Here is a 26,271-nt window from a genome sequence, read left to right on the forward strand (position 1 = left end):
ATTTGTGTGATAATTAAAAATGTTAAAAGTGGAGATCTGCGATGCATTATGTTTTCACTACGCCGTCATACAAGCTGCTTTTATGCCTTTTTACTGTTTTTGTCACACTTTCTCATTTAATTCTGTGCATTGCTGCTCACTGCTGTCATAACTCAACCGTAATTGTCCTTCTTCGCAGACAATATGGCGGTGAGTACTCATTATCTGTCTACATGTATTTCGGCTCCGTTTGCGTTCAAGTGTCTGTTTTGTTTAAAGGCCTGTGGCATTTCCCATAATGTGTTAACATTAAGCAAGCGGACTAACGGCTAAGCAATGCGGTTGTTTTAAATACACAAGGTGTCATTGTCTTGGTTTTATGTTTAGTTGGATTGCTGCTTGTTGTGAAGTGAGCACCGTACGCCGCTCATATCTTTTCAAAGCAAAAAAATTTGGCCGAATGACTGCTCGCATCTCGAAAAACATGAAAGTCGGGTCACTCGTATCTCAAGGCACCACTGTATTGGTTTTACCTCTTAGTATTAACAGTTGTAGCCTATTTTACACTTCAAGTTACAATGGAATGTTGATTACATTTTTTTTCTAGATCTTGATAACAACGGTGCAGTTATTTTACCCCTTTGATGGTTTCGAATGTTTCGAATCTTACTTATTTCATTGCCTCACACCTGATTTGCTATTGGGACAATCCGAACAGTTCTGGAATGAACTGTGTGAGGTTCCACTAGAATTAGCTTCTCTGTACAAGGCTTGGCAGCTAGGCTGGGTGAAGATCCAACAGCACTACTGTAGCACTATCATGTCAAAGCTAAAAGGTAAGCGAGCTGCAGCATTGGCACAGACTAGCATTAGCTAACAGTGTTATCAGCATTAGCTTCTGATAAACGCCACATAGTCAACTTGAGGCTCAATTCAAGAATGGATACGTTTGAGTTAAAATGACAGGCTAATGACAATTAGTTAGCACTTCCACCCCTCGCGTTCACTGGGAGGACATTAAGCAGTTTCCAGGGCATTCATTCATTCATTCATTCATTTCTTGCACATAGCCCACAGCATTGATGTCATATGATCACGATTGATGTCTTACACAATGTTTCGTAGCCACTACTCCTTTTCCAGCATTGTGTTATACATCAGCGTTCCAAAATGTGAACTATATGGACAAAAGTACTGGGACACATGGCTATTCAACCTACAGGGTGCGATGACCGATGTAGAGTTGTTCTCCCCTTTGCTGCAATAACTGCTCTTCTGGGAAGACTTACGCCATGATTTTGGTCTATGGGATTTCCCCCCCCCCCCCCCCCCCCCCACCCATTCATCCCATAGGTCTTCCTCACCAGACTCCTCTAATGGTCCTTTGTGCACTGGGAAAAGAAATGAACTTTCTCCAAACTTTTCCCTCAAATTTGGAAACGTGCAATTGTCCAAACTGCGGATGATTTGATGGATTACTTAAGAGATGTGTCTCGATACTTTTATTCATGCATTGTACGTTTCACTCACTTATTTCGGTTTGTGTGTGAAAGGCTTTAAAATGATCAGACAAGCATAGACGTATTATTTTAGAGGAAGTTCTACACTTAACTGCACAGAACAACCAGTTCCGATGCGCATACACACCATACAGCTGCAGAAATTCAAGTAATTGCTGACAATTCATAAAGTGAACAATAGTGCAAATCAAAATGGAAAGAAACTCATGTTGCTTATTCCGTCTCCAAGTTACATTTCACTAGGTGTCAAGAATGTTTCGCTTGTAATGAGCTGTTTAACATTTGGCATTTAACCCTCCCCCGCCTTTTTGATTTTTAGGTATTTACACGGTCACCAAATAAACACATTCACATGAAGAAAACCAAATCACAATCCAAACCTCCTAATTAGGAGTTTTGCAACATCAGACCCTCGGAATGCAAACAGTTTGGTGGGTAAACCACTCGTAATTCAACCTTAAAATGCCAAGACTGATGCGATTGGGCGATCTAGCCTCCTAATACTTACTGTATAAAGCTCCTGTAGGACGTTAGGAATGGTAAGCCAAAAAGGGAAATGATAATGATAGCAATAGAGGTAATAAATAAACTGAGGTAAGGGTTGCTACATCCACATTTGATTGTTTTGAATGTTTACTCTGAAGTTTTACCATTCACACGAGTTACTGATATAACCTCTTTTTGCACTGACATTGTCTGACATTTTCAAATCCGAACAAATGGATTGTGTTCCACCTCCGAGGGTCCACGCGTATGTAAGTGGGCTGTTTACTTTTTTCTGCGTCTAGTAAAATGCATAGCAGAAGGAGCTTGTTCTCAAGCCTTTTTTCTAAGTGACTGACTGGAAGGTATACATGGTCCACAGTGACAGTGGAACAACACAACAGGAGTTTTAGAACTGTACAACAGTAAGGAGATCAATTGGACCAGTGAGTGATGTTCTAGCTTGCTATTAGTATCTACAGTTACATTGTTGGAGAGTGAAAGGGTCGTAGCCTAGAGTGAAAGTGTAAGTTGGCTTTGGAATGAAAGCATTTGGGCACTGCAATTGACTGGCGAACAGTTCACGGTGTGCCTTGCCTCTTGCTAAAATCAGCTTGAATTGACTCCAGCTTACCCGTGACCTCAATGAGCACAAGCGCTATAGAGAGTAGTTCATGGATGGATGAAAGCATTTTGGTTGGAAGGCTTAAGTAAGTGACACGGAACTTCTACCCAAAAACACAACCGCATTATTATTTCATCTTGGTATAGAGAAGACTGGACACCTGACGTTTGAGGGGGCAGAAACTGGCTAAAGGTAACCACCAGCTGCAGCAAAGGAACACACGTACAGGGGAGTCTCAGTTTACGATGGAGTTCTGTTCCTATATTTACAGTAGATATATGAATGAAAACCGCTTCTAGGAAATAAACAGAATCAAATGAAAAGGAGGATGGCGAAACTCTAAATGTGTCTTTTTATATTAGAGACTTACGTCAGCAACACTCGCCGTTGCACGATGACGTCGGTAAAGAAAAGTGGAGTTAAATTCATTTGACAAAAGTGCTTTCCTTTCCGATGTTCAAGAGGAAACACCTTTTCATCTCTTCTTGACCCGATTATGTTTTCTACCATGGTTAAGAAAAGGTGGCATGAGGGTTACAAAATGTTACTTTCCGAAGAAGCCCATTTACATGTGCAGTCGCGGGAGAGATAAGAGCATGTTGGGGGGCAGCATTCCAGTGCTCAGGGTTGCCAGACGTCACATCCGACAAAGTGCGGCTCGGACTCTAGCTATGCACGCACACAGCACTTCCATTTCCATGTTCGGTGTTGATGCGCATTGTGCAGTTCAGAGTCAAGCTAATATAAATTCATTCCATTCAGGGTCATGTCAAAAGTGCCAAATTATGGTGTGGTCTGACGAGTCCACATTTCAATTTGTTTTTGAAAATGATTGTCTTCCGGGCCAAAGAGGAAAAAGACCATCCGGACTGTTATCAGCACAAAGTTCAAAAGCCAACATCTGTGATGGTATGGAGGTGTGTTAGGGCTGAAGGTACAGTACATACAGGTTTTGGAGCAACCAACGTATGCTGCCATCTGAGCAACGTCTTTTTTTAGGGACGTTCCTGCTTATTTCAGCAAGACAATGCCATGCTACCGACTGCACGTGTTACAACAGTGTGGCTTTGTAATAAAAGAGTGCAAGTACTAGACTGGCCTGCCAGCATTTTAGACCTGTCTCCCATTGAAAATGTGTGGCGCATTATGAAGTGCAAAATATGACAACAGAGACTTGCTCAAAGCTTCAAAAATTGTTGTCATCAGTTCTCAAATGCTTGAGCGTTATCACATTGTGGTAAGCATGCCCCTTTCCCAGCTTTTTTGGAATATATATATATATTTATATTTTATATTTATATCAGTTTGAACATTAAATATTATTTATTTTTCTAGTGTATTCAATTGAATATAGGTTGAAAAGGATTTGCAAATCATTGTATTCTGTTTTTATTTCCATTTTACACAACGTTGCAACTTCATTAGAATTGGGGTTTGTATATATATATATATATGAACACCGTATGTCAGAACTGTCATAATCTGAGGTCCCCTGTATTCTGCAATAGATACTGGTCCTTACCATGAAGTTGAAGTTACCATTTATTGATCATATACCCTCGAAAAATACCCTTCACATTCTGATTGACACCAAGCCTCAATCCACTGGCAGGTCGTCGTTTTTAGGTTCTATTGGTAGGTAGCTGCATCTCCAGTATCATAAATAGCACGTAGAAAGGCAAGCAGAGAACCTTTAGTTCTGCCTCCCAACTGTACTGCATTGTTGATACAAACCAAGAATAAAAAGAAATGCAAAAATAACAACAGGGTAATGTGAGCCAGTTCACATTCTATTCCCATTGTAAAATGGAAATTACAATCCTCTGTCAACCAATCGACAGACAAATAAAGGCCTCCTCTCAAATGAATGCCTTGCTTAAAATAAATGCCTGGTACTAACTGCAGCAGAGTGAATAAACCCTTCTAGCCACTAGTGGAGGAAATACGGTATTTAGAATTTTAAAGCAGAGCTTTGTGGTCGACCTATCATCTAGCATGTTGGTGTTGTTTCTTTTGATGGGACTGTCAAGAACAAGGTCCAAATAATAATCTGACTGATCTTACTTAACAGCACTCGGACAAGCGGAGGTGCAGAAAATGTACGGAAATGTCCAAAAGCCATCTGGATGGGACACTGGAGGATCCATTTCCACCAAGCAGTAGAGTTAAGGGCAGTTCAAGGTAGTATGGGATTTTTATCATTATTATTATTAGTTTTTATTGTCAACATTTTTATTGTAAAGAGTACCCCCCCCCCAAAAAAAGCATTCTGTACTATATGGTACCCTAACATGCCATGTAGTTTTTGGCACCCTTCTGGCGTACTGACCACAGTGGTAAATAGAGATGGGAATCGAAAACCTAAGTAGGGATGGGAATGGAAAACCGAGAATAGGTGAGAACCGATTCTAAAGTTAACAATTCCACGGAACCATTTGCTGAATTTTCAAGTGATTTTCTTATCAATCCTATTTGGCTCAATGGCGTTATTGTGCACACCACACAGCGTAAGCAATGTGTGGACCAGCTGAGATTTGTGGAGTTCTAGGCCTGAAAGTGGTATTAATGGGCTACATCACTCTAACCATTTCAAGTAAGGGTGCCAGATTGCCACCAAAGGCAGCAGTAAATACACGACTAAAAACAACATTCATTTAACTCTAAATGGCTAAAAACAACACAACTTTAACAATTAAACTCTGTACAAAATAACACTTTAAAGATGCATTTTAACGTAGTCAAAACGTACACGTGAGATTCCTAGTAATGCTGGAGCTACACGTTTACTGTAAGATAAAAGAAGAGTAGTCACAAAAAAGGTTTAATAAACTCGTTTGTCACAGATTAGAAAGAATATGCTGTATGCCTGAGTGTATTGTTATGTCTGTAGGGTTTTCAATAGGCCAACAGGATTTTCCACTGAGTGTTAGCATTAAGCTGGTGATCTCTAAAAACGATGTGTGTCTTGTATTTAAATCTACAATGTGTGTAATTGTTTTGGTTTTGCGTTTAGTTTTTCTGTAAACTCCAACTGGGGTGTCCTTAAACAGCTTAAAGCACGCTCAGGAAGGGCAGAAGAACATACATCACATGCTTGCTGCAAGATACGCAGGGTGTGTTCAGAAGTGACGGCAATATTGATTCCGTGGTATCGATACTCTCACAAGTATCAGTTGGGTACGACGCTCATAAAGTATTGCTTCTAATTAATAAATGAAAAAAGTGCATGTGTGACTTTGACAATTCTTAGGATAACATACTACATACAGGATTTGGTGAATAATGATATGAAGATAATAATGAAGATAATGAATTTTATATTATCATTGGGTAAAAACAAAACAATTCACACAAAGTACTGGTATCGGCATTGGTATTGAAAAACATTTCCCAAAAAGTAAGCGGTATTGTATCGAATCAAAATTGTCTGGTACCACCCATCACTAGTGTTCAGGGTGTATATATTAATATTATGTTTCTATGATCGTGAGAAGCCAGGCTATAATATTCAGTGGGCGTTTTTTGTTTCATTTTATTCCTGAAATTATTATTTTTTAAAATGAAAATGGAATCAGAAATGGAAAATCTTATCAATTCCCATCCCTAGTGGTAAGATACCCAGAGCTGCCAGCCTATAGAAATTCACTTCCTGCAGCGCCATATTGGCCGGTAAGCTTGGACGTTGTATTCCCCCCTCCACCCCCCTTCCGTGACATTTGGGAGCTCTGGATATCGAAAGACTGACATTAGACACACTGCAGTGACTGTTGCTGGGCTGAAAGAAGGATCATAGTTTCGAAATCATTTGTAGACCTCTTAAGTCTTATTGACTAAAATATCGAAAAATGTTCGACTGGAGTGTTCTTTGGCAAGACGAGAATGTCGGGGAGAACACAGAAAATCACTTTCATCATGACACCCCTCACTGGAAACACAAGAAACATCTGCATTTACTGTTCCCAACAGTACCACTGTGAGCTGAAGTGGCCTGAACTAGACTGCGTGGTGGAAATGTGACTTAAATACCATTTGCAAAGCCTCTAAATGGGTTTGTGGTGTTTTCAGTGTCACACCTCTGACTGACCTTGTTTACAGTACATTGCAACCTTGCAGCATTTGACGTGGAAAACCCCCAATGATTCCTGATAATGAAGATGGAGTTCTTATTAACGTTAAGGACAAGTGAGACAGAAGTTTTGAATGTGACTCAATGAATGGATTTTAGTTTGTCTACATGTGACAATTTGGTACACATCCTTGAACATATTCTAAAGGGTATTTTGTGTACATATCTAACTAAGTGCACGTTCCAGTCATTGATGAGTCAGCAATGTTGACCAAGCAACACATCTTGAAAGTTTTCCCTGCATTTCAAAACTAAACAATCAGCATTGAACATCCAAGAATTGATTATTCAGTTCAATCAGCACATTCAGTCCGTAGCTTTGGACCAATGGTTGGAACAACCCATCCACACTTAATCTTTTATGCACACAATCCTGTATTTCTTCTTCCTGAAGATCCCTTTCAATGGAGTATACAGGGCAGGATGTTCGTTACTATATCACCAGACTCTTTCGAATTAAAAGCCATATAGTGATGGTCAAACATCCTAACGGAGGGACTTTATGAGAACGTATGTTCACATCTGAGATCCACCAAGGTCCCCCCCGCCCGCTGGGTAATGCCTCAGCCCCCCTCCCCTGCGCAACGAGTGCAAGGCCACTGTGCAGCAGCCCCTCAGCAGTGACCCAAAGTGGTACATGGGCTGTCTGTCTCGAACCGGACCCCGGCACAGCCATGCCACTGTTGGCACCACGGGGATTGCCACTGCGAGCAGATCCACCAAAAAGTGACGACTCCAGTAGCTTTTCTGCACTGGCTTAGAATCAGAAGTGGATTCCGCTTCCTCTACTGCTGCACCACCATCGGCTTGCTCTTCAGTTTCGGACTCCTCGTCATCATTGCTGTCTTCCACCCCCAAAACAATGACACCGGCTCCCTCCTCGTGGGAAATAGATCGTTTTGGCTGGCAGATGTAAGGTTGCTCTACGTCTTGTGGGGAATCTGGGCTACATGGGCTCCATCCTGGAACTTGTATCTGAATTTGGACATCAGTTTGTTGGATGTTGTTACTTTTGGGTGTTTCCAGTGGTTTTCCACCTGGTCTGTCCTCTACAATCCATCGGCCCTCCTTTGTTTCTGCTACTTCCTTCGATTCTTCCTGATTTCCCACCAGTTTTGCTGCCTCCGTCTCGAGCTGTACTTCTGTTGGTTGGACTAATGCTATTGTGCTCTGATTATCCACGGCATCAGGTTCTTCCTCTGCAACTTCCTTTGTGCAATCCTTGCCTTCATACAAAGGACTCTCCATGGAACAGGCCACAGTGGCAGAACGTGGTATGGAATTAACTCGTGGCATCTTGGAGAATGGAATCGGCTCTGTGGCTATGCTCATGACTGTTGATCTGGTTACAGAAGTGGTCGTGGTGATTGAGTCTATATCTTCTTCTCCTTCATCGGACATCCAAGTTGAAGTTGGGCTGCAGGCTTGGGATCGGAAAGTACGTTGTTCAGCAATCGTATCCAAGTCTGACAGGCAACCTGATGTTGCTGGGATGGGACAGCTCTCGGTCTGAATGCCTGTCTCACGTAGAGGGTGCAGGTACAGGTGATGGTGTGACAAGCAGGGGTGGCTCATGCAGCCACCTCCACCTGGACCGCAACGAAATGTTGACAGACGTTCGCCCGAGCACAGCTTCTCATAGGTGGCAGAGTGTGGCATGGTGTGGGGTACTGAGTGTGACAGTTTGTGAGGGAAAGAATGAGGTAAGGTTTGGGAGTACATGTGAGGTAAAGAATTGGGTGTGGTGTGGGAAAACGTTTGTGCGTAGGAGTTGAGCAATGATGCTGTTTCCTCTGAGAGGTAGGCGGCCTCTAGGAGCAAGTCGGCCCGACTCGGGACACTGCTGTTCTCCCCGCAGCACACAAAGCCACTGTCCTGCGTGCCGTCAGCTGAAAGACAAGGAAAATCCACGCCACTGCCATTTTTGTTAGCCGGTTGATCACTCAGTTTGGTGTAGGTGGAGCTACGGGTCAGAGAACGGGCTGGTGAAGCATCACAAGAACAAGAACCCCTTCCTCCTATTGCTGGCTTTGGTATTCCCCCTGGACTTTCCCCAGACACTGACGCTGGCGCTGAACCCCCAACACAGGTCCGACGGCCTGCTATGGCTTCCCCCTCCTTGACTAATCCCACCTGAGCTAACTCCATGTTGAGCAAGAGGTTCTCAAGCTTATGGTTTTGAGTGTTGATGTCCTGAAAGTACTTTTGGACTCCTATGTCTCCACTGAATCCTCCAGCATCGCTTAGCCTGTCACGGACTGTGTCCACGGCCTGTTTGAGTTGCTGGATTTCCAGTCGAGCCTCCTTCAGGGCCAGCTGAGCCTCCACGCGGTGGCACTCCTCCTCCACCCAGTCCTCCTGCATCCTGTAAAGCTTTTCTCTCAACTCATCTATCTCTGTGTCCCTAAGAGGGTCAAATGGAAAAAAACATCACCAAAGAAAAAAAGAAGTAGAATGAGTTTAGAGAGTAAAGGTAGAAATAAAGAACGTGGCATAAATTCTAAATGCTAACCTGTCTTGCAGTGTGTTCATGGTTTCTTTTAGCCTGGCCCGCAGGTGCCGGATACACACCTCTTTCTGCTGCAGAGGTGTAAGGTACTGTTCTGGTGGTGGAGGCCGAATACCGTGGTTGTCTGTACATGATATGTACTTCTGGTGACGTCTATGGGACACAAGTGCATAAAAACAAACTTGATATATTTTCAAAAAGGTTTGGTTTTATGTTTTTGGGTTCAGATTGGTTTCTGAGTTTGAATATTGTGCTTGCATTGATTCTCTCTGGGAACTTTGGTTCACCCCATAATCAAGAACATATATGTTTGGAGATTTTTTTCAAAAGGCTCTAAACTGTCTTCAAAGGTTACAAAAACATGTACAGTATATTTGGGCCTTTGGTGCATATTGTTCTCAGAATTTTTTGTAAAACAAAGACTGTGGGCGACATGGTCCAGAGGGTAAGTGTACGCCCTGCAACCTGAGTGTGACCGTTTTTTATTCCCGCCCAAGCGCATGTCATTGTAGTGTCCCTCGGTAAGACACTGAACCCACATTGCCTATGAATGAATGTGGTTGGCTAGATGGTGGTGGTTGGAGGGGCCGTAGGCGCAGAATGGCAGCCACGGTTCCGTCATGCTGCCACAGGGCAGCTGTGCACTCGGGTGTACCCCGCCTCCTGCCCGATGATAGTTGGGATAAGCTCCAGCGCTCTCACGACCCTTGTGGGGATAAGCGGCTCAGATAATGGATGGATGGATGTATAGTCCATCTATCCATCAATTTTAATCCCATTATTCTGGTCTCGGCCATGTGGGCAGCAGCAGGAGTTCCTGTCTCCGGCCACCTCCTCTAGTTGCAATGGGGGTATATTGTTTCTCAGCAAGCTCTAAGACATAGTCCCTCGGTTGGACACTTCACCAATACAGTTTAGAGCATGAGCTTGTATATAGTCTGTAGAGGAAGATATCTTCTTACCCTTTGGTTGGGCTGCAGTCGCTGCCTTTACAAGAGCCGGAATTGCTGCTGCTACTGAGGGAGGCATTGCCGTAAGGATCTCTGATACTGGGGGCTGCAGGTGACCGCCTGGTTCCAAAAAGAAGAGGAGAAATGTTGTTACCTCCTTGTAAAAACACCCTTTAGACAACCAGGTGATGGTCAACTGTGAGCTGTTGACCCCCAAAAAATAAGTGCCAAGTGACAATTAAGAGTCACTTGAGAGGAGCGAGAGAGGCAAAGAAATGCACAAAAACACATACATAAGCTGAAGTGTTGCCACTAAACTGCATTTGTGCCTTCACAGTAGAAATAAGGACACTTTGGGATGGGTTTGAGTTGTAAAAAAAACAACATGTATTGAAATGGGCTAAAAAATGAAAAACAAGACAAGATCAGTCAGTGAAATACATTGGACACTCGGGTTTCAAACACGATTCATTCCAAGAAGCGTCGAGATATTTTCCCATATTGACCAAACAATGACCAGTGATTGGTATTTTAACCATTCTCATCACTTATTGCAGTCCAATTACCACTGAGTCGCCGTTTCGCAATCCCAAAAGCCATAAATTTGTATGATTTTGTTATTGCTTCTTGAATGTAATTAATTAGTTGCAGGCGTTGACCTTTCGCCATCCTAAAAGTAGGTATACAACAGTAGTTAATAGTTATACAGTCGTAGTAGTTGTTATGTTAGCACAAAACAAAGTTGAGTATTTTACTTTTTAAGTTCTATAATTGTATGTTTGTTTTCTTTCTTCTTATTTATTGATTTATTTTTCCCTTGGACTTGTAATCCCAATAACCAAGCCATTTTTTCTTGGAACCTTTGGGGGAATTGACTGCAGACGCGTTCAAGTTTCCGAGGGTCCACTGTAGTTTAAAAATTCATTATGAAGGACTTGCTAATGAAATTGAAAATCAGATCAGACTGGATATGAGGCTGTGGTAACGCCTTCCACTTGTGCTTCACACAATCCAACAACACAATGAAACATTCACACAGTACGATGTGTCACATCATTCCCATGCTACAGAGTGTGGACCACATAGAAGGGGCTCTGGACAGACCGGGAACGAGGGGTAGAGGGGGAGTTTGTTGGACGACTATGTCGGTCCGGAGACTTGGTGGAGGCGTGTCCTTTTGCAGTGGATGCATAGCCTTTAGTCGGGCGCATTGACACCATGTAACCTGTCTCCATTGGAACGTAGTCTAGCTCTATGAACCTGCAATAGTCAAACCTGACACACCAGGCAGAGATAACAAGGTGTTAGGTGACACAGGAGATTGGACAATGTGATGAACATGCTACTACACAATGATTCATTTGTGCTATGTCCATAAATACACAAGTGTTTTACAAAAAAACAGTTTTATTTACCTCACAACAGGTTTACAGTTTAAAATCTATAGGAAAAAAGAAATCTTGTGAAAACGCATTTACAAGCATGCCAAAGCAGTTCTATAGGTGGCTTTTTAGTTTACAAAGTGCTCAGCAACTTTTTTTTTTTTCCAATTGCATCTCGGTCTGTTGAATCTGGTGGTTCCACTTGTACTCAATACACGTGGACTGTAACAGCTTAGAGTAAAAATAAATATGATATGCACCTTTATCTATATTTGCACCAAAATGTCGTGGTTTCTTCCGTAGCCCATGCATTGTGAAAATGTTTTAATCGAGTTAATGCAATCTTAGTAATTAATTAGCTAGCTAACCAACCATCCAACAAATTACACTTGCACAAAACTAAGCTCTCGCCTTGGTGGAGGTAACAACCATGAATTGTGTGTAACAGTATAATAATCTGATCTGACTGTATAATGGAATACCACACTTGACATCAGTGGTGGGCCTTGCACTTGGTACCTGGTCCTTCAGTGGGAACGTAGCTGACATAATCCACCTCTTAATACCACCACTATCACATATAACTTGGCTTGCTTTGACCATCTATTTGGAGAATGGAAAGATACTGATGTTATTGTGCCGGTGTGAGCTGAATTTGACATCTGATTGGTGAAAAAAAGTCCCATTGCCAATGTAGTTTAAGTTACATCGGTCAGCCATGACTGATTCTGAGGGCCCTGGGCAGCGCACAAAGGCAGAAATTTGTACAACAAATTTCAAGCATCTAATTGTACACGTACTCGAAGCAGAGCAGCCAAGAGAGACGCTACCAAATGAAGAGAACAGACTGTTGGGAGTAAGTTAAGAAAATTTTATGAGACAAATAATAGAATTTAGGTTGGAAATGAAGGTCAGGGCTTCCTATGGTGTTTAGGCCTGCAGAGAAGGTCTTGCTGCGTTGACAAATAAAATAATACAAAGGAGATGCCAGTCATTTCAGTACTCTACAGCGTGTTCACATGTACAGTAAACTATACACTTAGAAAAAGATGAGTGTTTGTGTGGACATGGCCAGAGGCTAAACATCTAGATGCACTCAAACGAGTGCACCCACGTGAGGCAATTTCTAAAAGCTTTGTCAGAGCAAAGAGGCCTGATCTAATTGTTTATTGCCAGGACATCTACAGTCTGTCAAGTGATTTTACAGACACTCACAACATTCTGCATCGCACTTCCTTCACAAGGGATGTTCAGCTTGTTTTAGAGAGCAATGTTGACAGAATCGCAGGCTTGCAATAATGGCAGCATTTTTACTGTCCCCCCAAAAGTTAGACAAACGTGACTCCATTCTGCTTCGACAGATATGACAGATAAATTACTTTTATATACGTTGTTCAAAAACAAAAATGCAAAAACAAAAACAACAGTCGACTTCGTACTTCTCCGGCTTCCTCCTAGCTTTCAGAGTGACACAAGTTTTTTCATCCATCCATTTTTGTTTTCTATAATGCTTATCCTGTTCAGGGTCATGGGTTAGCTGGAGCCAAACCCAAGTGACCTCAGGTTAAAGGCAAACTACACCCTGGACTAGTCGCGAGTGAATCACAAGGCACATTTAGTATAAAGACAGAAAACCTTTCACACTCATACCGTCACTGATTCGGAATTGAATACACCGTGGCTGCACAAATCATGTAAGTGAACCGTTATACCAACAGTGACAAAAAAGTACAAAACTACTGTTCGGAATATAATAACTACTAGTCAACAAAAAGCATAGAAAGTCATCTTCAATAAAGTTTTCAAATTCTTGGGTCAAGGAAAGACCATCATGGGAAGTCTGTTTCTTAATGTTGTTTAGCCTTTTGTAAACATTAATTGCCAATCCAACACCACAAAGCTACATAGTAATTGATTTAAACAAATCTGATGGTTTTCAATTATTTTTGTTTTCACTAAAATACGTGCTACATGCCATTGAGTTTATCTACCCATCCATGTTCTAAATCGCCTTTCCTCATTAGGGTCATGGGTGAGCTGGAGCTTATCTCAGCTGACTTTTGGGAATGAGAAAAGGATCCACTCTAGACTGGTCAGCCATCAAATGATTGCCACATATAGGCAAATGACAATTAACACACATTGATGGACAATTCAATCTTTAAGCAACCTAAGAACTATCGTTTTTGGGATGTGGGAAGAAGCTGGAGTACTTGGAGAAAACACAAATTCTAACCTGGATCTCTTGACTGCGAGGCAAACGTGATAACCGCTTCCCTCACTGGGATGCTATAGTTAAATCCGTATCACACAAAAGAAACCACATTGTGAAAAGAAAAGAAGAACAGAAAGAAAGAAGTTTCTGAAGAAAACTGAAAATGTAATGCTACGTGCTACATGAACTATATTAAAAACAAACATCGCTAACACAGCCTTAAAGATGACAATTTAGAATCGTGTGAAGATGAAGGTAGCGTCTTACTGCCCTGATTTGCCAATCCTGTGCGTCAAGGTTCATGAGCAAAAATCACATTAACCAGAGAGAATTTTAATTGGCTATTATTTTACAAATACATATTTTACATTAAGTGAAATACTCATTTTTTAATTCAAGTTGACATCTGACTGCACGCGCCACATGAGACAAAATGACAGAACACGAAAGCAGAAGGCATTTTTGATTCGCTGAATGTGGACAATTTGTGTTTGCTTTGAATTTTTGTATGTTGTATATTTGTAAATTAAATTTCATAAATACAAGGACTTAAATAGACATTATTATATTTTAAAGTAAGCTTCAACCAAGCCTCTTTTTTAAGAGTTCAAAACATTTGTTTAATAAAAGGTTGTGTTCTTTGAGTCAATAAATGGATCACACTATAATTTCTTATACATAAAGGTAAAAAAAATAAAACAAACAAACAAAAAGAGCATTGGCAAGGGTCTTGTGGCTCCCCGGTGTTTATTTTTTTTTTTCGGTGGGAGACAATCCAAATGGCTCTCTGAGTATTTAAGGTTCTCGACCCCTGTTAGAGAACATGAAACAGAAAAGTACAATTATCAGTGATGGGCAACATTGTTCCATAAACTGCAGTTATGTTGGGCATAGTGCGTGTCACGATACCAGAATTCTGACTTGGATACTATACCTTCATAAAGTACCTCGATACCGGTACTAAAACAAGACTACAACAAAACACTAAAACATCAGTAAAAGCAGTGGAATGAAAACTGACAAAAAAACCTTTATATTACATTTTATTGTTTCAAAACAATACAATAAACTTGAAAAATGGTGTAATAATGAAGTTATCCCATTCCTAACATGTCAGTTTGTTTAAATGTTTTCATCAATGCCTGCATTATCAATTATTATTATGACGCTTTTTAAATTTATTATTATTATTTTTTTTTAGAATATGTGTGTGGATATATATATATATATATATATATATATATATATATATATATATATATCCACACCACGCCATCATATATCCATCATGAAAAAAATTGATTTGACCACCCTTGTTTCTTCAATTTCTTTCATCCATCCATCTTCTTCCACTTATCCGAGGTCAGGTCGCGGGGGCAGCAACTAAAGCAGGGAAGCCCAGACTTCCCTCTCCCCGGCCACTTCATCTGTAAAAACAAATGCAATACTGACATCGTCAAAGTGGACCCCCTCATTGCCTCAGCTGCACCTAGAAATTCTTTCCATGAAGATAATGAACAGAATCGGTGACAAAGGGCAGCCTTGGTGGGCTCCAACCCTCAACGGAAACGTATTTGACTTGCTGCCAGCAATGCGGACCAAATTCTGACACCGGTCATACAGGGGCCAAATAGTCCGTACCAGGTGGTCCGGTACCCCATACTCCCGGAGCACCCTCCACAGGACTCCCCGAGGGACACGGTCGAATGCCTTCTCCAAGTCCACAAAACATATGTAGACTGGTTGGGCAAACTCCAATGCACCCTCGATGACCCTGCTGATGGTGAAGAGCTGGTCCACTGTTCCGTGGCCAGGACGAAAACCACACTGCTCCTCCTGAATCTGTGATTCGACTTTCTGACGGAGCCTCCTCTCCAGAACCCTTCTTAAAAAGGGGCAGCACCACCCCGTTCTGCCAATCCAGAGGGACTGTCCTCGATGTCCATGCGATGTTGCAGAGGCGTGTCAACAAAGGACAGCCCTACAACATCCAGAGCCTTCAGGGACTCCAGGCGGATCTCATCCACCCCTGGGACTTTGCAACCAAGGAGCTTTTTAACCACCTCAGTAACTTCAAGCCCAAAGATAGTGGAACCCACCTTAGAGTCCCCAGACTCTGCTTCCTCCTGGCAAGGTGTATCGGTAGATTCGAGGAGGTCTTCGAAGTATTCGGCCCACCGACTCACAATGTCCCTCGTCGAGGTCAGCAGAGCCCCATCCCCACTATACACAGTGCAGTGCTTACCCCTCCTGAGATGTCGGATGGTGGACCAGAATTTCCTCGAAGCTGTCTGGAAGTCATTTTTCATGGCCTAGCCTCACTACTCCCACGCCTGTGTTTTTGCCTTAGCGACCACCAAAGATGCATTCTGCTTGGCCAGCCGGTACCCATCAGCTTCCTCCTGAGTCCCACAAGCCAAAAAGGGCCGATAGGACTCCTTCTTCAGCTTGACGGCATCCTTTACCGCTAGTTTCCACCAATGGATTCGGGGATTGTTGCCATGACAGGCACCAACCACCTTATGGTCACAGCTCCAGTCGGCCGCCTAAGCAATGTAGGCACGGAACATGGTCCACTCGGACTCAATGTCTCCCGCCTCCTCCGGGACGTGGGTGAAGTTCTGCCGGAGGTGGGAGTTGAAATTCCTTCTGACAGGGGATTCTGCCAGATGTTCCCAGCAGACCTTCACAATACGTTTAGGTCTGCCGGCATCTTTCCCCACCATGGCAGCCAACTCACTACCAGATGGTGATCGGTTGACAGCTCTGCCCCTCTCTTCACCCAAGTGTACAAGACATGCGGCCACAAGTCCGACGACACGGCCACAAAGTGGATTATCGAACTACGGCTTAGGGTGTCCTAGTGCCAAGTGCACATGTGGGCACCTTTATGTCTGAACACAGTGTTCGTTATGGACAGTCCATGACGAGCACATAAATCAAATACCAGAACATCGTTCGGGTTCTGATCGGGGGGATCGTTCTTCCCAATCACTCCCTTCCAGGTCTCACTGTCATTGCCCATTTGAGTGTTGAAGTCCCCCAGCAGAACAAGGGAGCCCCCAGTGGGAGCGCTCTCCAGCACCCCCTCCAAGGACTCCATAAAAGGTGGTGTTTGGTGAACAACATTCAGGACCCGTCCACCCATCCGACAGGGGAGGGAGGCTACAATTTTGTCTACTGGGGTGAACCCCAAGGTACAGGCGGAATAAGTATGCCCACACCGGGTCGGGGCCTCTCACTGTAGGCAGCTCCAGAGTGGTAGAGAATCCACCCTTGAGAGGGGAAGGATTCTCTGGTACCGGAGCCCAAGCTGTGTGTTGAGGTCACTGACTATGTCCAGTCGGAATTTCTTAATCTCGCACACCAGCTCAGGCTCTTCCCCTGCCAGAAATGTGACATTCCACGTCCCTAAAGCCAGCTTCTGTAGCTGGGGATCGGAACGCCAAGGTCTCCGTCTTTGGCCGCCGCCCAGCTCACACTGCACCTGACACCCTGGGACCCTCCCATAGGTGGTGAGCACATGGGAAGGGGAACCCGCGTTGCTTTTTAGGGCTGTGCCCGGCTGGGTCCCATTGGTGCAGGCACAAACCCCAGGCGCTCCCAATTGAGTCCCACCTCCAGGTCTGGCTCCAGACGGGGGCCCTGGTGACCCGCGTCCGGGCAAGGGAAAATGTGGTTCAATAGTTTTTAATGTCAAAGGTGGCCTTTGATTCCTACTTTGTCTGAACCCTCACCTAAAACCTCTTTGCCAATGGTGACCCTTCCAGGGGCATAAAGCCCTAGATAATTTCTTCTTTATTATAATATGTGGTACCACTAAAGGCATTTCATCTGAAGACTATAAAAGCTTAATTGTATTATTAAAAATAATTTTGGTTATTGTTAAGATGGCTATCTTAGTTCTATATTCATCTCATAAGCTATTTTCGTTGTTATCATTATATTTGTTTTATAAAAAGGTAACTTTAGTTGCACCTGACATTAATGAACAAGAAACTGAAGAAACAAGGGGTCTAATATTTTTTTTCCATGACTATATTAATTATTTCTATATTTATATGTACTTTACTCATTCTTAATACTGTTTATTTTAAGCTTCCAAGCTTTATTCAAGCTTTTAGTGTGCAGTATTCTTGTATTTGAAGGCATTTGATTTTTCCCATTATAAACAATACACTGCGCACCCACTCAGTGCAGTGCTGTCATTCATTGCGTACGTAGTCATGAGACTTTCAAAAAGTGGACCTTTTTGCTTCACTCGGATAATAAGTGATTTTCTTTTTCCATTCGTTGGATTTTTATTCTTCTCAGACTCCCCAATTTCCAGAGTGTAGCCTGTATCCGGGTTAGAGAGCTCCAAGCTGGGCTTCCGTGCGGCCCAATCCCGTCCTAAATCGTCTCATGCTATCGATGCTGTAGCTCTCTTGCTGGTAAAACTGACTCTCGTGTGCATCGAATACAGAGTTTCCCTAACAGCACAGAATCCACTGGATAACACTGACTTTGCTCACATAGCCTCGTGAGCTGTGGACTCTGAGGTTACAGCCCAGGTGGCTAAGATGGGCAGTCCTTGGTTGACTGTCGGCTTTTTGAGTACTGGCCTTTAAGGACACTATGAATTCAACGCTGTCGCATAATTATTATTATTTTTTTTCCTACTTGTACTTTTGTCTACTGGTACTCATAAAAACTGGTACTGTGCTATTTTTGACGTCAAAATACCTCAGTACAGTACTGGTATCGGTACTTGGTAAAACTCTAGTTGGACACTGACTTGCCAATTTTTTTTAATTTTACATTTGTATTTTATATATTTGAGCCAGTAAAACAGGGTTGCTCTACTTTACCAAATTACACATCTTTTACACACGCACACACACGCACTAATATATATATATATATATATATGAAGGACAAAAGGCCGCTTTTGTTTTAATTCCTCACCCTAAACAACACGATTTCCTCATGTTTTTGAGATTTTAGGTGAATGCTGGAGCTGGCTATTAGTGTGGAATGAATAGGTGGCAACATGCATTTAAAAATCAACACCATATTGAGAGAAAAAAAAGTATTATGAACTAGTTCATTTTTGGAATGGTGAACTGAACTTTGAACTAGTTTGCGTAGAAAAAGAACTTTACCAACACTTCCATACACAGGTTGAAAAACGTGGCAAATGTGGCCAGAGAGGAATAATGAGTAAACTGTGTTATGTACCCAAACAGAAGAGGGTTTTGAAGAATACTCGAGTACTAAAATGTTCCATAGCTGCACCCCTTCATTCAACTACCCCATTATATTGTTGTATTTTTATTGTTTAATAAAACCCCTGCTTCGGGTTCCTGTGCGATTAACCTGCAAAAAAATTGTTTCTCAACATTAGAAAGTTGCGCCTCAAATCAATAAATGATTGGCAAAACTGCTCCTCAAAGAAAAAAAAATAATCCATGGATATCACTGAAGCATGTCTAAAGAGCTAGCAAACTAATAGATAATTATCATTAGTGTACAGTACATTATCTTTCCCCCCCTCTTGTAATACATAACATTTTTATGTATTAATTTTTCATGACCAAGTAACTAGCCCCTCATTCCTTTATGTCTGACTACACATAATTGATATTTGTGGAAATTCCAACGTATCCATATTGAATAATTTACCATGGATGCTCTTTGCAAACGTTGCGACCAGGAACACGTAGCTAGCCTTCTTAGCTCAGCTGGTTCAACTTGCTAGTGCTGTGGATGGTAACTGGGCCTCACGTTCTTAGCATAACGTTATGAAACCACATTTACCTTTTATAAGAGCAAAACATAGAAAAGTAAAGGAAAATGGTGAAGTGTGTCATTGGATTCAATGGAACATCGGCAGGAAAGTGTCAGATATCTGTTGAAGACTGTATTGAGCTGTGATTGGCCAAGTCGGCGCTTCAGGGTTGGGACTTTGCGAAGTGCAGGGGTGATTCTATGTTCAGAGGTTTAGGGGTGCTTAAATTCATTTACGGGCTGTTTATAATCAGCACCCCTAAAACTGGACTAGAAGCACCAATGGGGATTCTGGGGGGGATGAGGGAACAATACATTTTACCGCTCAAACAATGTGCACCGCGCACAAACTCACACGCACACGTGCACACAAGCAAACGTTAAAGGGAAGATGAGACGGATCGGCTGAAATATACGTTTGTCATGAACAAAAAATATCCTTTATTTTGATGTATAAATTACCAGTCATCAAACAGAATTACATTGAAGTAGTCAAATGTTTGTCGCTTTTTGCTTTCAATTCTGCCACCCTAAATGATGACTTTGCCCCTTCCGGTTTGACGCGTGACATCAGCAGATGACAGGAAGTTGCAATGTTTACGAGCTAATGCAGTAGCAGTTCAGCAAAGCTGGTAGTTGTATTCCAGACAAGTTAAGATGCCAAAACTGCAGGATGTTCCAACATGACTGGAGAGTGCGTTAGCATGTTTCAATTCACAAAGGGCCCCCAACTTAAGCGGGAATGGACAAGACAAGTCCAGAGAATGTGGGACAAGTGGGAGCCCACAGCCTACTAGGTGCTGTGTAGTGCACATTTCACTCAGGACTGCTTCGAAACAGTACCTGCACTCCAAGAATCCCTTGGATTTAGCATACAGCACAAGAAGAAGCTAAAAAAAGATACCAGTACCAACAGTTTTCAAGCGACAGAGGGAATGTAAAGCTAGAACCAGCGCACATATGGGAGCTTCAAAGCGTACCAGAATGGCTGCAGCAAAACTTGAAAGGCATTGGGTGAGTCAAATTAGAAACCTGGTCATATGGAGTCTCACCAAACATACGGTATAACAAGAATATGAAGCATTGAACTGAATTGACACAGTGGACCCACGTTTACCTATTCACCTAGAACATCGATGAAATTATGTCTTGATATTATAGGGCGCATTCTTATAATGTACTCAATGCAAACTGCTTAGGTTTTCCACTAGGAAACAGATGCAAGCTCGCTGTGCACGTGTGTGTTTTCATAGCAAACAAAGACTCCCGACTACAAGTGGCAATGGTTCACAGTTTGTACACGAGCACCTAAAAATAAGATCAAAATCATGATCACCTCTTCTCAAATCATTGAATTATATGCATTTCAACAACAACCGGAGAGTAAGTAATTTCACGTAGCCATCAAAACATACTCGCCCACGCACCATTCAGTGTTTTATAACCGGCCGATATCTTCCCACTCGCTTGTGCATTTTCGGGTTACGTCCCTCAAACACCAGCTGAACCAACCGGCCCTTTTATGTGATTTGAGTATTGCACATCTATGCTCTGAAAACGCATTTCTTAGAGTGGAGAATAATTTCTTGTATATTGCTGTGGAGGCACCAAATTTTTGGTGTTCCCTTTAAACTTGGCATGGCCACCACATACATGTATCTGAAGCTTGCAGACAACACCACAGTCATCGGCCTCATCAAAGACGGTGACGACTCTGCGTATTGACAGGAAGTGGAGCGGCTGGAGCTGTGGTGCAGCCAACACAACCTGGAGCTGAACACGCTCAAGACTGTAGAGATGATCGAGGAATTCAGGAATCATCCTTCGCCACAGCTGCCCCTCACGATGTCCAACTGTCCTGTGTCAACCTTCGAGACCTTCAAGTTCCTGGAAATTACACTCTCTCAGGACCTAAGATAAGAGCATGCAAAATCCTCTTGGACCCTCCACATCCTGGTCTCCAACTCTTCCAGTTGCTTCCCTCAGGTAGGCGCTATCAAACAATGCAAACTAAAAGTAGTAGATATTCCAATAGCTTCTTCCCTCTTGCCATTAACTTCTTAAACAGTTAACTTACAATTCAATTGTAACATGCTGCCAATTTTGTCTTGAGATTGTTGTCCCATCTCTGTCGGGCCAATTATACTTTACTCGTGCACTCACTGTAGTCGTCTCGCCACTCTGCACTATTTGCATATCTGTTGTTGACCAATTCTGGCCACTCATGTGCTTGAGAAGTCTCTGCGCCATTTGCACAATAGTCACTGGACCAGACTATTGCTCTATTAGTTATTTCAAACTGCTCTAAATTGCTAGAGGACTCTGCATCATTAGTACAATTGTCCAAAAAATAAAAATAAAAAATGTATCGGCGTTACTACATTACTGGTAACCTTTCATTGCTCAGTGACTCTCCGTACTATGTTTTTATGTCTCAAAAGTATTTTCTGTCAAATGGCTGTCTGTTGTCGTACTAGAGCAGCTCCAACCACCGGAGACAAATTCCTTGTGTGTCTTTGACATACTTGGCAAATAAAGATGATTCTGATTCTGATTCAACAGGAAGTGACGTGACTACATCCAAATGATTAACACCGTTTTTCATGCCCCCCATGACGTCAACACTGAGTGCTGAACTGCCCGGCCGGCCAGGCAAGGTAAATTTCATTGTTTAATGCAATTTCATTCTCACGTTTGTGAAAGAAAATCATAATACCCTTTGGGAAGTCTGTGACTGAACCATCAAATCTGATAAAGGTTATTCACAGGATGTACCACAAAAGAGGAGTGAATTGTAATCATAAAATAAATCTGAATATAAGAATTGTGAGGCAGTCGTGCTAAGCCCTATTCCACCATGAGAGACAAAATGTCTGGGGGAAAAAAAAGAAGAAAAAATACCGCTGGTTAATAGCAATCCGAAAGCTACCATGCATGTTACAAGTAATTCAGTGTCTCACCAAATTTTAGCAGAGTTGACCGAGCAACTCTTGCGAACCAGTGATCACCGGCAGTGACGTTTTTAAATGAAAAGAAACTGGTCTGAAGGAGAGCAATTGGTTCCTGAGGCTGAAGTATCACAAAAGTCTTCCTCTGCGCCACACATAAGAGAAAGGACCGGGAGAGTTGGTAGGAACACATTCTCTAATCCAGATTCACATGCGCCAAGAAAATAACTCCAAAGACAGCACTGTAAGAATTATGAGACGTTAGTTACTCAATTTATTTGATACACTGCATTCATGGTAAAATTTAGCAACCAAATGTTATTACTTCCCTTTGCCCCTTATTGCCATCCAATAAAAAGCATGTTTAGTTTTGAATGAAAAGGAAAAACAAAAAACAACCCTCAAATGATTCATATCCTGGCCAAATTTTAGGTTCAAGTGATTTTTGTATTTGTTGCATGGGTATCTTTTAGCTGGAAATGACAAGCAAGCAGCAAAAGACTAAGATGCTGGGTTAGAGTCACAGAGAGATTAATGTCAAATACTTAATATCATAAAAAAACAATTCGATTAATCTTTTGCACCACTCTAAAGAATCTTGATTACTTCTCGCATAATCTCGAGCATTTTAATTAACTTAAAACATTGAATATGCATGTACCGAGAACGAGTATGAATATTTTGGGGCATTTTTGTCAAAATGGAAAAATCAAGAAACAAAACCATTGTTTGTTCTTTGTACTGCTTATGCTCCTGATTTGTCGTGAGTCTTTCCCAGCTGACTTGAGAGGTGGGGGACACCCTGGACTGGTTGCCAGCCAATTGCAGGGCACATATAGACAAACAAGTGGGTGAGAAGGCCACTATTTGCTGCAAGCGACGATTGGGCTGCAGTGCCTTCAGAGGATTGAATCTAAGGGAAAATAGACCAGAAAACCAAAGCCAAGTGTCAACTCATACTGTGGGTATTACTAGTTTTGAACCTAATTGTATAGGATTTGGTCTGTGATGATCTGGGGCAAGGGGAGGAAAACAAAATCTTGCTGAATTGTATTTTGAATACAGAGCAGTGAAAGAAAGTAAACTTGTCTCAGTAATTTCCTTTATGTGTTACTCGTGTGTCCTTTCTCCTCTGTGTGGTGGAGCATAATCTTAATTGCTTTCAGAGTTCTGCCTTGAAACATGTTATGAAAAACCGCCACTGTGCACCAGTGATCACAGTTTTGTCTCCACGGCACAATGTAGCCTTTTTTCAGACTGTGCATGAAGCCGCTCAACACAAACATTAGCATTAGCAAAATGCTTGATCTACCTCTTGCAGATCAACAATGTGGCTCAAGGTTTCCCTCATTTTAGTTGTTGGAGCACATCACTCGGGAGGATGAGTCTTATGGCAGCTTCCATTGGAAGATTTGTCCCAATTTGTTGCTATTTCATTTGAGTTTTTACATATTGGATGCTAATCTTAGAAAAGAATACACATCCAATCAGTACAGTCTGAGGGGGGAAACCCTGATCCCAGATCAGCGTGGTAGCACAATCAGCGTGATAGCGCATGTGTTGTGTGTTGTTTTGGTTGCTGTGGTTGTTTTAGTGGTTACAACGCATGCCAGAGCTGCAGCAGCTATGGGGCATGCTCTCTGAGAGGGTAACTGAGGGGTTTCTCACGCGGGGGGCGCCGGCACTGGAATGACTACTGGCGCCGTGGCAGCTGGTGCGGCCGCCCCCGACCCGGACTCCGGCCTGGGGACCGGGACGGGCGAGGAGGCCAGTATTTGCTGCAAGCGACGTTTGGGCTGCAGTGCCTTCAGAGGGTTGAATCTGAGGGAAAAGAGACGAGAAAGAGGAGAGCACCAAAGCCACGTGTTGAGCCATCTGGAGATGCTTGTTGCCATGGCAACACAACCACGACTCCCGCATTGCTGCAACGAGTGCTCCACACACCGCTTGTGTGTACCTAGAGCCACATGCCTCGTAAGCAAATATGTAACAATGTACACAGTCATTTACGAACTGCATAAACAACGACCAGCTCGAGCAAAGGTGAGCAAATTTTTATTTCTTTTATTCTACAAAATAAATCAAATTTATCGTGTACCTGAAAAAACATCATTTTAAACAAACTTGATGTTTATTGGTCAGCTTCTAGGAGGAGTTTGACCACCAGACAGATTTCAAACTTTTCATCACATTATCAAAGCCACAACCTCTCTGCTGACATGATGTGACTGGACAGAAACAAATCAAGTTGGACAAACTGCTGAGTCAATCTAAGGAAGGCTGCGAGAGGCCTGAGTCAGTGTTGCGGCTGAACCGCAAATGAAACACATCTAATTAAGCATTGTTTATTCATGGAATATTAACGAATAGTTGAATGAGGCATTAAAATAATCTTTAGGTTGCCAGAAATGTACAAAAGTATTCGACTTTGGCACAGTATATTCACACCAGGTCATACATTTTACATTTGGATTATAGAATGTGCCTCTTGCCCGACCACTTTTTGTCTTTCATATGAAAAAGGCAATTCAATGGAGAATTTTTGTTGTGACACAAGCATTATTTTCACCTCTGTGTTACTTTGTGCTGCTGCCACTTGTTCATTTCCTACATTAGGTTTTGTCATTTTTGTTTTTCTCTCATCGTTGTACTGTATTCTGCACTGTATGAACGTACACTGCTTAGTTGGGCAGATGCAGTGCCACGAAAAAGAATTGGCCCTCTCCTCAAATTCTTTTTTTGCGTAGTTTCCCCACTTTAATGTTTAAGGTCATCGAGTAAATGTAAATATCAGACAAATATAACCCAAGTAAACATAAAATGCTGCTTTTAAAAGGTGATTTTATTTATTCAGGTGGAAAAAAATATTAAAACCTACCTGGCCTATGTGTCAAAAATAATTTTATGGTTCATTTTCACTGACCAGACCCAAGCCTGATTACCTCCAGACCTGTTCGATCAAGAAATGACTTAGACAACATGAGGTCAGCCAAAAGATCTAAAAAAGCTGCACCAAAATGCCACGATCTAAAGAAATTCAAAACCAGACGAGAAGTAATCGACCATCAGTCTGGAAAGGGTTACAAAGACATTTCTCAAGCTTTAGGATTCCAACAAACCATGGTGAGAGCCATTATACTCAAATATTCATCTATCCATCCATTTTCCTCCGCTTATCCGAGGTCGGGCTTCGGGGGCAGTAGCTTTAGGCCTAGACTTCCCTTTCTCCAGCCACTTAATCCAGGCAGTATTCTTGCTTCAAGCTGTTTATTTGTAACAAATGGGCACTGCGATTATCATTAGTCTAACATTGGTCTGCCATAAACAGGCTACCTAGATTAGCAACATTATTGCTGTCATTTCAACCCATCAAACAGCTGGTAGCACAAACACAGCAGTAACATATACAAATTGAACATCCAACAAGTCAGGCAAGACTTGCGCACCATTGGGGGCAGCACGGCAAGTGGAATGTGTGCAGTTTACAAATCCGTGGGCAGTGAAAAAAGTTTTTTCATTTAGTGGGTGAGGCTTACTGTATTCTGCATACCAGTGTGCTCCCAGAACTGAATTTCAATCTGTTTTCTGCAATCTATAATAATGCAAAAGCAAAACAAAACGAGAAATGCACGCTCATAAATGATCACATTGTATAATCCCACCAGGCATCCTCCAAATGATTTGCTTTTTCTTTACTTATATACTGTTTGACCACAACTAAATCATCACCTGCACAATGAAACACATTAAACAGCTGCCTTTTCA

General features: G+C 42.2%; 1 protein-coding gene across 5 annotated transcripts in view; it reads right to left on the reverse strand.

Moving 5' to 3' along the window:
- Window positions 1-1,541: 1,541 nt before the first annotated feature.
- snphb (syntaphilin b) overlaps window positions 1,542-26,271 on the reverse strand; it is a 29,987-nt gene continuing 5,257 nt past the window's right edge. For 3 of the 5 annotated variants that reach the window (XM_061789394.1, XM_061789402.1, XM_061789413.1), the window contains exons 3-5: window positions 10,205-10,312; window positions 9,246-9,395; window positions 1,542-9,137 (exon numbers count right to left, since the gene is read on the reverse strand). In XM_061789394.1, coding sequence (XP_061645378.1) covers window positions 7,250-9,137; window positions 9,246-9,395; window positions 10,205-10,312 — 2,146 coding nt within the window. In that variant the 3' untranslated portion in view covers window positions 1,542-7,249. Of the gene's footprint in view, window positions 9,138-9,245; window positions 9,396-10,204; window positions 10,313-11,296; window positions 14,601-15,100; window positions 15,217-24,174; window positions 24,328-26,271 lie in introns of all 5 variants that reach the window. The other 2 variants (XM_061789385.1, XM_061789375.1) reach the window with 2 other exon arrangements.

The sequence above is a fragment of the Phyllopteryx taeniolatus genome, chromosome 1 (genome assembly GCF_024500385.1).
Source record: "Phyllopteryx taeniolatus isolate TA_2022b chromosome 1, UOR_Ptae_1.2, whole genome shotgun sequence".
Classification (NCBI taxonomy): Eukaryota; Metazoa; Chordata; class Actinopteri; order Syngnathiformes; family Syngnathidae; genus Phyllopteryx; species Phyllopteryx taeniolatus.